Source organism: Equus przewalskii, chromosome 10 (genome assembly GCF_037783145.1).
Source record: "Equus przewalskii isolate Varuska chromosome 10, EquPr2, whole genome shotgun sequence".
NCBI classification, from domain to species: domain Eukaryota; kingdom Metazoa; phylum Chordata; class Mammalia; order Perissodactyla; family Equidae; genus Equus; species Equus przewalskii.
In genome coordinates this window covers 21,219,680-21,231,214 of record NC_091840.1, presented here as the reverse complement: position 1 = coordinate 21,231,214, position 11,535 = coordinate 21,219,680, and the positions used below count along the sequence as shown (strand labels likewise).

Sequence of the window (11,535 nt, the reverse complement as noted above, 5' to 3'; positions counted from 1 at the left end):
CCGTTCTAAGTAACAGAAACAAATCTCACTTTCTTAACAGAAAGGAATTTAATACAGAGCATTAGCTGCTTACAAAATCATTAGAAGGCCTGGGGAGCAGACTCTAAATTGGGCCTCTGGGAATAGCTCCCAGATTAATAGAACAGAACCAGGCCCAAGGGAACTCGTAGCTTGCCATGGTCAGAAAGTCCGGGAATCAGGAAGCCACTACCCAGCTGTTGGCCCCAGGACTTATAGTACCAGTAGATCAACACCAACAGAAACAATTCCCACTTCCAGAGGTCTCCCCACTCAACATCTGTCCCACAGAAGTGCATCTGCTTGGAAAAACCTGAATCACACCTAGACCCATGGCTGCAAGGCGGTCTGGAAAAGGTAGATTTAAGATTATTAGCCTCCAGAGCACAGGAAAGCTCACCAGAAGCGTGTGGAAACTGATACGAGTAAGTCAGTCTTCCATATCTGCCACAGTTCCCTGCTCCACACCACATAAAGAAAACTTTAGGTCAGGAAGAGGCCTGTCTTAAGCCCTGTGATAGAGAATGGTAGGCTCTTATCCAATTCCAAAACCAGAATCAGCTCACAGACCCAGAGGACTTTGCATAAAGGGCAGTCCAGGTACCCTCGAGGAAGGACTCAGCAATAACATCTCGAGTGCGTACTGTCCGTCTACCTCCTGACCTTCCCCGTAGAATCCTGTGGGCATTTACAAGAGTCACTGAGTACTGGGGAAAGGGAAATAGCCAGACCTTCGGGGATTATTGGATCCTGGCTCCAAACTAACTCTAATCTCTGAAACTTAGAGATTGGCCGAACAACACTGTGGCTCACCACTTAGACTGGAAGGTTATGTGGGTGTATGTTATATCTGCCGTTTTCACCACCATTCTTTCTTAGATAGATCCCCAAACTATATTTCCCAGCCTCCTTTGCCACTAAGATGAACCATGTGATTTAGTTTCTACCAATCAGATGCACCATGTGAGACTTAATTTAGACAGGAGGTATGTGAGGAAGTGGACTCCATTTGGGGCATCCAGTTTGCTGGCATGGATGGCACAGACAGCATGGTTCTCAAGTCCAAGCAGCGGAAGCTGTTTCTGAATCAGCAGGCCACATCCTGATGTGGAAAGTTCATAGTCTCAGCAGAGGCAGCAGCGGCCTTGGCAGACCCATTCTGCAGTGTCATTTCGGAAGATGTTAGAAATTCAGCCTAGGTTTCATTTTTCTAGCCCTCCTAAGGATCTCTGAGTTATCTAGAACTTTTATGTATCCCTCACTTGTGAAAATAGCCAGAGTAGCTTGCGTTGGTTGCAACTCAGAATCTGAGCAATACAGAGGAAAAAATGGCAAGTGGAGTTCTGACCTAAGTCTGCCTCTCATGAGCCCCATAGTACCCGGGACCCATCCTCTGGTTATTTCCCAGCATCCAAAATGGACTAGATATTGTCAATAAATGGCTCCCTGATCCATGGAGGAAAGATAAGTAAGAAGAGCCAACAACACTACATCTAGAAGAGAATGACAGAGATTAGCACCACATAAAAGATCTGACAAATTCAGGTTGATGACTCTGAACAGTTCCCAATTAACTTGCTGTTTTTCCTGTGCAGAATACACAAAGACGCTAGGGAATGATTATTTGACAAGTTAGCATGTGGTTATCCCAATAGCAACTACTGAGCCAAATTTGGTGTACTTACTACAACAGATCACCATAATCCCTGGCACCAGATGTGGAAAATTCTTTTTCCTCTATCCTGATAAGTGAAGACCACCAGAATATGTTTGCTTTCATCTACAGAGAAGGAAGTACATCTTTTCCAGGATATGCAGAGAATCAGACTTGGGGGATATGCAAACAAAAACATTGCCCAAATCGCACTAAAGCACTGATGCAGGAGGACCCCACTGCTGCCATTGCTGGCCACAGATATTACAGCTCAAACCGTTGGTGTTGGGCACTACCTATTCCTGCAGAACCACCACTACTGTTGCCTCAATAAACTGTGTGTCTCCACCCCAGCCCTGTTCCTGCCGTATTAATTCCCCTCACCACTTCCTTCACATCCAAATCAAAGTCTTGTGTGGGAGCACCTGATTGGCAGAGCTGTTCACATGCCCATGCCCTAGCTGCAAGGGATGCTGGGAAAGCAAGTTTCTGGCTTCTCCCTTGGTGAGCCTCAGACTCAAGATGGAGAATTCCCCAAATAGAGGTATAGAGAGGACACAGAGTAGTGGAAGGGGAAGACAGCTGGTAGCAGGAAGAGGACCAAAGAGAGTAGCCAGTTGTAGATTAAGGGTGGCACACTAGAGAAAGGATCACAAACTCTCACTGCTCAGGCATCGTGTTAGAGCCATCTTGGACCCAGAGACACCACCCAGCTTCCATCTCTGTAAATCCCAGGATCTTGGGTTTTCCTGAGTTTCTGTGTCACTTGATGTCCTAAGTTTACCCTTATGTAACCCCTCCCCCAATGATTTGGCCAATTCTTGGCAAATTGTGTTTTCCAAAGATCACTATATCCCATTCCACGTGCTGTTCTTCAACATGACATTGACACTCCTCCATCTTGAGATGAGGTCTATATTTGTTTTCTATTTCTGCTTAACAAGTTACTGCAAATATAGCAGCTTAAAATAGCATCCAAGGGCTGACCCGTGGCCTAGTGGTTAAGTTTGACGTGCTCCACTTCAGCAGCCCAGGTTCAGTTCCCAGGCATGACCTATTCCACTCAGTGGCAGCCATGCTGTGGCAGTGACCCACATACAAAATAGAAGAGAATTGGCACAGATCTTAGCTCAGGGCAAATCTTCCTCAGCAAAAAAAAGCAAAAACAAAAACAAAAACAAACCCAGCACCATGTATTAGCTCATGGTTCTTCAGGTGTGACTGGGTTCTCTGTGCAGGGTGTCACAAGGCTGAAACCAAGGTGTCAGCCAGACCAAGTTCTCATCTAGAGACTCTGGGGAAAAATCTGCTGCCAAACTCTTTCTTGTTCTTGGAAATAGTCAATTCTTTGCAGCTGGAGAACTGAGTTCCCCTTTTCCTTAGTATCTGTCATCTCCTAGAGGCCACCCACATTCCTTGCCACATGCCCCCTTCCATCTTCAAGCCAGCAACGGCATCTCAAAATCTTCTCATGCTTCAGATCTCTGACCTCGTCTGTGACCAGCTAGAGAAAACCCTCTGCCTTTCAAGGACTCACATGATTATGTCAGGCCCACCAGATAATCTCCCTATCTTAAGATCAACACGTTTGAGACTTCAATTACTTCCCTAAAATCCCTTCACAGCAGCACCTAGCTTTGTGTTTGATCAAATAACCGGAATCATCTTAGAATTCTGCCTACTGCAAGGTGTGTTTCCTCCTCTTGAGTCCAGGCAGACCTATGACTGCAGCAGAAGTGACACTGCATGACTTCCTAGTCTAGGTAATACAGCAAAACAGCTTCTTCCTGCCTCTTCCTTACTTAGGATATATGTCTTAGGAGCTCTGAGGCGGCATGTGAGTAGTCTGGCTACCCTGAAGCTGCCCTGCTGGAGAGATCACACTCGGAGTCTTCATAGAGAGATGCCTCAGGAGCCCCTACAGGGCCAGCTCCCAGGTTTGAGTCCTTCCAGCCCAGGCACCAGACATGTGAGTGAGCGAGGCTTCAGATGACTCCAGCCCCAGCTTGTGAGGGGCAGTGACACCAAGTGGAGCAGAGGTGAGCTGTCTCCACCGAGCCCCCAAATCAAGGTTGTTATAAGCCTCTCAGCTTTGAGGAGGTTTCAAATGCAGCTGTAGTATCTGGAACACAGGCTGAGGGGCTGTCTGTCCCCAGTCCTAGCCCGGAGAAGGAATTTTGTCTAAGGCCCAATCAAATCCTTGGAGAACATTATTGGCTGCTGTCTTGTGGAATGTTCCTTCCTCTGCCTTGGAGCACTTTATTTGTGCCAGTATTTTTCACCATCTGTGAAGTCTTTCAAAGCAAAAACCACATCAGTTTTGTCTTGTTTCCCTCTGTAGCTGACACATGACCTGCTAAGAGACTATGCCAGACTGTTTGCAAAAACTGGCCTCGATTATCATCCTCCCTATATTCACGTCCTTGCCAAGTGACTTGGCAGCTCCTCCATCAAGAGAAGGATCTATTCCCCCTGCTCTTGAATCTGGCCAGGGCTGTGACTTGCTTTGGCCAATATGTTGCAGCCAAAGTGACTGCTCTGAGCCTAAACCTCATGAGGCCTTGCACGCTCGTGCCCATTGTCTTGGAACACTTGCTTGAACCAGCTAGCTGGAGGATGACAGTCATGTGGCCCCTTCACCCCCAGCCAGCACGCAGCCAAACCCCAGAGGCAGAGCCACCTAGCTGATGTGAGCTGACCACAGGGCCACAAAGGAACTGCCCAGTCTAAACTGCCAACTGCAGAATCTGAGCTAAAGAAATGGTTGTTATTTTAAGCCACTAAATTAAGGGTTGTTTTATTACACACAAAAGTTAACTGATAGAAAAGCTAACCCACACTTTTAGAGTGGATTCAATTGATTCTCCCTTCACCTCCTTTCTGTCCCTTCTTAATCCCAAAGAACAAATAAGTCAAAGTCCAATTTGGATTTGCAGTAGGAAGGCTTTATTAGGAAGTCGAGATAAGGCAGGGAGTGGGGTCACCCCCAGACCAGACAGAGGAAGAGAGGTCTCCCCAATCCTGCCTGAGGAGGGAGCCAATGGGCACCCAGAGGCACACCCCCCATCAGCCCAGTCCCAACTGGACCCTGGGGCTTGTGGCCAGCTATTCCTGATGTCAGAATGCAACGAGCAGGCTTCATCCAGGGTCTGCCCATCTCGGGGATGCTTAGCTGGGGTGGGGCCAGGATAGTTGACAGGGGCTCTGGTATCACATCTGGTAGCCTGTGGAAAGATGGAAGGGAGGTGAGAGTGAGAAGAGAGGACTCAGAGCAGGAGACCAAGAGACTGGGACTTGGAGAAAGATGGGCAAACTGGGAGCAGGAAGACTGGAGCTCAAAGAGCTGGAGAATCCTGAGATGGAAGGACCCTGGGGTCCTAGTGGCCCCCATCCAATCCTGAAGCTCACCTGCAGCAGCCCTGGCCGATACTCTCCCATTTCTGAGGGAAATGGGGGCTCATGAGGCTGCACCCCTCTTCCATTCAACAGCTTTATTAGTAAATTCTTCAGATACTGAGGCAAAGATGGCCCCAGCCTCTCCCCCTAGATGCACATCCATGGCCCTGCACTGCTGCTTGACACAGTAAACAACACCAGATGCCCCGGAGGGGGACAGCTCCCAGGCCCCTCAAGGCTTCTCTGAGCTGAACATTCCCAGTCACATCACCCAGCCTTTGACCACAAGTTCATATTGAATTTTTGCTTCATAAAATTCAACCCGCACAAGGGGAAACTTCCTCTGACCTAGAGACGACTTCACCTGTGTGACTCTTTCTCTTACTTATCTTCTCTGAACCTCATTTTCCTTACCTCTAAAATGGGGATATAACAATACCCACCTCATAGGGTAAGGGGGGAAATATGTAAGATGATGCACAATTTCTGACCCATCTCCTATGCTGTTGAGACTCAGGCCGTGTGTAGATTTGGTCCTAGCTTCACCCAAGGCTCTGTCAAAAACAACAACCAATCGAGAAACAAGGGCCATCCTATGGCACCTCACTAGAGGCCTCCCTAAAATCCAGTTCTGTTCAGAGAGGCTCAAAAATGCTTTAAAAGGGGTGGTGCCTTGACAAGTAACACCTGTGCCTCCCCTACCCCACAGACTCAAGTTGTCCCTTACCGTGTGTGTCGCCACAGGCACCAGAGTTTGAGGAAGAGGACTGGGACTGGAATGACCTTCCACTTCCTCCTCCGTAGCTGCCTCCACTTCGCCCTCCACATCCTCTTCCTCCTCCGTAGCCGCTTCCACCTCCTCCTCCAGAACTGCTTCCTCCACCGCAGCGCCCTCCACCTCCTCCCCCATAGCTGCCTCCACTCCCTCCCCTGCACCCACTTCCTCCACCACAGCCCCCTCCACTTTCTCTACCACAGCTGCCTCCACTTCCTTCTCCAGAACCACTTCCTCCGCCACAGCTGCCTCCACTTCCTCTTCCGTGGCTACCCCCACTTCCTCCCCTGGATCCTCTTCCATGACTGCCTCCACTTCCACCTTGAGATCCACTTCCTGTGCCACCTCCAAAGCCAATCTGTCCAGCTCCACAAGATTCACTGAGAAGGGAAGAAAACACAGAGATAAAATGAGTGACTCCTTGTACATACACAAGGGTGAATCTGGACAGAGTCAAGACCCAAATGTGATTCTCCCCAAGTTTTCCTTCCTGAAGAGCAGAGGACATAGACTGGGCTGGCGCCACAGCTGGGAGGGGAGAGCCTTCCTCTCCCTGGAGCAAGGAGCAGTCGCTTCTCTCATTGTTACCGTCCTCCCTTCCCAAAGCCCAAACCTCCTGAGATTCCCCACAGGATGAACAAGTCCTCAACCCATCAGACCCTTGGGTTCAGGAACTTTCCCAGCTGCCTCTCTCCAGAGGGACAGAAGTAGTGTCAGGGGCTTAGGAATTCCCAGGGACTACACAGAGTCCCGGGGCACCTACAAGTCTTCCCGGCCTCCTTCAAGGAGGCTGCGGTAGGTCTCAATTTCCTGCTCCAGCCGTGTCTTGATGCCGAGCAGAAGGCTGTATTCCTGCTTCTGGCACTCAGTCTCTGCCCAGATCTCAGTGAGCTCGGCCTCCAGGGCACTGATCTGCTCCTGGACCTCCTTCAGCTGGCTGTAGTAGCGGTTCTTGGTGTCTTCCAAGGACTTCTCCAGGCCTGATTTCTAGGGGCCGGGAGGAGGCTCTGAGAGGGACGCCACATCTTGGTTCCTCCCCTTCCCTCCCCTGGGGATCATGGCCAGCCTCCTGTGCCCCACCCTGGCAGAGTCTAGAGCAGGACTACCAACCGTGCTGAGCTGAGACTGCAGCTCCATCTCCAACTCCTGGATGCTGTGCCGGAGCTGGCTCACCTCCTGTTGTTGAGCTCCATTTCTTGGCTTCTATTCGTCACCTCCTGCTCGATCTGGCTCATCTACAAACCCAAAAGCTCAGTGAGGACCAGGCTTGGCCAGAGGCTGCAAAGGGCAAGGTTCTGCCCCACTCACCAGGACCTTCCCCTCCAGGGCCAAGAATGACCCAAAGCCAAAGACAAGTTGTTCTGACTTCTGGGTCCCTCCAGCCAGGCTGAGCTGTTCAGTTCTCTCAACTTAATACTCCTTCTCAGCAGGGCTTCAGGACTCTTCACACTTTGTCCCTAAACCACCTTTCTCATCTTTTTTTGAACTGACCCCCAAAACACACACACACTCACACACAGTACAGACCATGCCCTCACGTGCCAGGCTCTACGCTAGGTGCTGGAGCCCCAGGGAGGAAGGGAGTCATCAAGGAGTTCAGTGTAGTGTGAGAAGCACACTGTTTCTCTACTAGAATCTGATAGCATATCACCTTGTGTAAGCTGTTCGTGCTCTGCCTTTGTTAACACTTGTGATAAACTGTGAGCTTCTCAAGGGCAGCAATCTTATTTGACTCATCTCTGAGATGTCAAGATTTCACCTAAAACCTGGCATTGAGAAGTTACTTAAGACTTACGTTTGTGGGCAATGAATGAATTGGAAGATGGATGACTGACAGCCGGCCTGAGAGATGGAGTGGTAAGAGAATAGAGAGGTGGGGTGGAGGAATGGAGGGACACATGGACAGAGGGAAAGAAGGTTGAATGGGCAGCCCACCCTGCTCACCTGACTCTCATATTGCAGCTCGATGTCCTCATGGTTCTTAGCACTGAGCTGCTCGTACTCCTGGCGCATGTCATTGAGGATCTTAGTTAGATCTTTGCCAGGAGCAGCGTTCATCTCCACACTGACATCCCCAGTGCTCTGACCAGTCTGCTGGCTCATCTCCTGCCAGGGAAGAAGGGGATATGTGGTCAGAGGAGTGGGATCCTCTCCACAACCTTTCAGCCCTCTCCCTCTGCTCCCCCCGGGGTACAAAAAAGGGACACAGTTATAGAGCCAAAGCCCAACCACCACTATAGGCCATGCTAAGGAGGTGCTGGGAGTGTCCTCAAGAGTAAAAGAGAGCATGCCTCCCAGACAATGCTCCATAGCCCCCCTCATCCCCTGCTGTCTCTGCACTCCTGTTCCTCCCTCTCCCAAACAAGCCATAAGTAGCCGGAACCCTACATCTTCATGATTCTTCCTGAGGGTTACCAGATCCTCCTGCAGAGACTCATACTGCATCTCCAGGTCAGACTTTTGCATGGTCAGGTCATCCAGCACACCACGCAAGCCATTGATGTCAGCGTCCACGGCTTGTCGCAGGCTCTGCTCCATCTCAAACCTGCAGACCAGCCATGGGTAGGGAATGAGAAAAAGAGAACCAGTCCCTCGAGGGACCTCAAGAGCACTGGGGCATGGAGGAAGGATTGATGACAGGATAGGGAGAGAGAGCAAGACTCACTTCATCCTGAAGTCATCCAGTGTCATGCAAGTGTTGTCAACGTCCATGAGAGTTTTGCTGTTGCCCACTGTTGCGTCCATAATCTAAAAAAGAGGAAACAGCATGGAATCTATGCTCCCCTGCTATGACCCACTGATGGAGGGCAAGGGGCCAAGCAAAGCCACAGGAAGTGAGGACTCAATCCAGGAAGATGCTCAAGAGGTAGGAGGAGCTTCCAACAACTGGTACATGATACAGACCCCTCACAGCCTTCAGCAAGGATTTTCAGTATGGCCTCCATGTTTGAAGATCCACTACACAGGACACTGTGGAGTTTAAAGGTCAATAAGGCACTGCTCCTCAAGGAGCCCACGGTTGACTACAACATCCAAAGCATACTAGACAAGTTCAAGGAAAGGAAAGATGATTTATGGCTATGGGAGTTCAAGAAAGACTTAAGGGAGCAGGTGGCAATTGAATTGGTTCCTGAAGGATGGCTAAGATTGCACTTGAATAAATAGATGAAAGAGGCTTTTGGTAGAAGAAACAGGATGTCCAAAGTCAGTTCACCAGAATGTGTGAAGGTAAGGAGAACAGGGGGGAACACTGAATTAGCTAGACTGTGAGATCCTCAAGAGCAGAGACCAAGTCTGATATATTACTATGTCTGCTCAGAGCAACACTGAGGGTAGTCACTCATTAAACTCAGTGGATGAATAAATGGAAAGATGGAAATGTAGATGGATGGATGGATGGATGGATGAGTGAATGGGTGGATGGGTGGGTGGGTGGATGGATGGATAGATGGATGGGTGAATGGGTGGATGGGTGGGTGGGTGGATGGATGGATGGAGGGATGGAGGGGGGGTGGGTGAATGGGAGGATTGGTGGGTGGATAGATCAGTGGATGGATGACTTCCATCCCCAGAATTCTAGATCCTCCCTATCATTTGAACAACTAGCATGTGTATCTGGGTCCAACAAAACTGAAAAGATCAAGATAGGCCGCTATAGGAGCCCAGGAGAAGCAGGAAGGGAGAGATAGCATTTCTGGTTTTCTAAACTAGAAAACTCTGAAGTCCTAGTGGGTGAGAGGAGAGACAGGCATAGATGCTTTCCTCTCCTGAGCCATATGATCCATCTGGTTTTGGCCCACCACACTCTCATCTGGTTTTGTTTTGTTTTTTTAAATAAAATCACAGAAGTTTTAAACCAACAGTGACCTGAGAGCTAGTCTCCCTGTCCTCTGCATTAAATGGTTAGGAGAACAGGTCCAGAGAGGGCATCAGGTTTCCCAAGGTCACACAGTGAATTGGTGGCAGACCCGGGACCAGAATCCTGGCTCCCAAGAGAGCGATCCCCTCACTATGCTCCCTCCACACTGCCTCTGCATTCCTAACCTGAGGCCAGGAGGAGGCTCCCACACCCAGCGCCAGGCCTGCCCATGTTAAGCCAGGCCTCTTCCCTGTTCTGCCTAGACTCTGAAAGTTGGGGATGTGGAAATGAAAGCCCAGAGCACAGGCCAAAGTCCCAGCGCTTGGGCCATGAGGAGCCAAACATAAGTTTGTTTCTGATGAAAGTTTAAGGATTCTAAAAGATGGGTTCCCTGGCTATTGTCTAAGCCTGGAATCTAGCATCCTACCTTTTTATTAGATAAGGCACGTGAGTGCGTGTGTATGTGAGAGAGACAGAGACAGAGACCAAGATGACAGTGCCCTCACCTACCCGGTTCTGGAGATCCTTGATAGTGTCGTAATAACAAGAGTAATCCTTGCGGAGGGCCCCGGGCGCCTGCCTGTCCTGCCACTCCCCGATCTTATTCTCCAGGGTGGTGTTGGCCTCCTCCAGGGCCTTCACCTAATCCAAGAAGGACGCCAGATGGGTGTTGAGGTCCTGCATGGTGGTCTTCTCATCAGCAGCCAGAATGCCACCATCCCCACCTCCAGCACCACCCCCGAAGCCCCCAGACCCACCGAAGCCTTCTCCAGCACCACCGCTGAAGCCCCCGGAAGCACCACCGAAGCTCCCGCCGAAACTACCAGCACTGAAACCACCCGCAGACCCTCTGCCGTAGCTGGAGCCAAAATTACTGCCGCCTCCCCACCCTCAGGCCCCAGAGCTCCCCCCACCATAGCTACCGGAAAAGCCGAATCGGTCCCCTCCTCCGGCAGCCCGTGAGGAGCTGAAGCGGCTGAAGGACGACCCCATGCTGCCCCCACTGCCCCCACCCGCCCCGCAGCTGCTGCGGCGCTGGTAGGACGCCGAAAACTGTCTGCAACTCACGGCACTGCCCGAAGCTCGTCGGATGGGAAGCAATTGTAGGAGTGCTGCTGGCTCTGGAGTGCAGGATACAGAGCCATCCCCAGGGCTGCCTACTTATACCCCCACCTGCAGGTGGCACACCTGGGTGTGCCGTCTGTCTGTGCAGCCTCCCCCACAGACTCAAAGGAGGTCTGGGACACAGGAGACGGCAGGGCCGCCCCAGGCTCAGAGTCCTTTGGTGACTGCCTGGAGACAGCCCAGCCTCTCCCCATTGTGTGGAGTAATGTGATGATATCAGGCTGTCAGGGGCACCATAAATCAGCTCTGCTGCCAAGGGGGTGACCTAGATCCTGGGGTTTGGTCTCCTGCTGGCCCCACAGCAGGTCTGAGACTTAGCCATTCCGGGCTAGAAACTCCCAGGAGCAGTCACTCTCCCATTGATGATTATTACTGCCCACAACCCTCCCTGCTCCCGCCTCGTGCCCACTGTGGACTGAGCTGGGACCGGGGTACCGAGGAGTTACTATAGATGATGAGGGATGCACAAGCCCTGCCCACAGGGAGCTGCCAATGCGGGTGGGAAGCCCAGCCACTGCCCTCGTGGAGCCCCACTCTGATGGGGAGCCCTGTCCTTGCTCTCAGATGCTCCACTCTGATGGAGATGAGTGACATGGCAGAAAGACCGAGATGGTTACAAAGCAGCGTGCCCACCAGCACACAGAAACAGCAAGCAGAGTCCACACGAAGAACTCAGGGAGAAAGTGGACCGAATAAATAAAGTGGCGC

The 11,535-nt window shown here is 50.9% G+C and overlaps 1 protein-coding gene across 1 annotated transcript; it reads right to left on the bottom strand.

Moving 5' to 3' along the window:
- Window positions 1-4,595: 4,595 nt before the first annotated feature.
- On the bottom strand, window positions 4,596-10,695 carry KRT9 (keratin 9). Its single transcript, XM_070561226.1, is given in 10 exon segments — window positions 4,596-4,896; window positions 5,796-6,223; window positions 6,607-6,830; window positions 6,954-7,024; window positions 7,027-7,078; window positions 7,788-7,949; window positions 8,232-8,388; window positions 8,509-8,591; window positions 10,213-10,466; window positions 10,626-10,695. Coding segments are annotated over 10 exon segments (1,515 nt in total). The 3' UTR covers window positions 4,596-4,882.
- Between the last annotated feature and the right edge of the window lie 840 nt (window positions 10,696-11,535).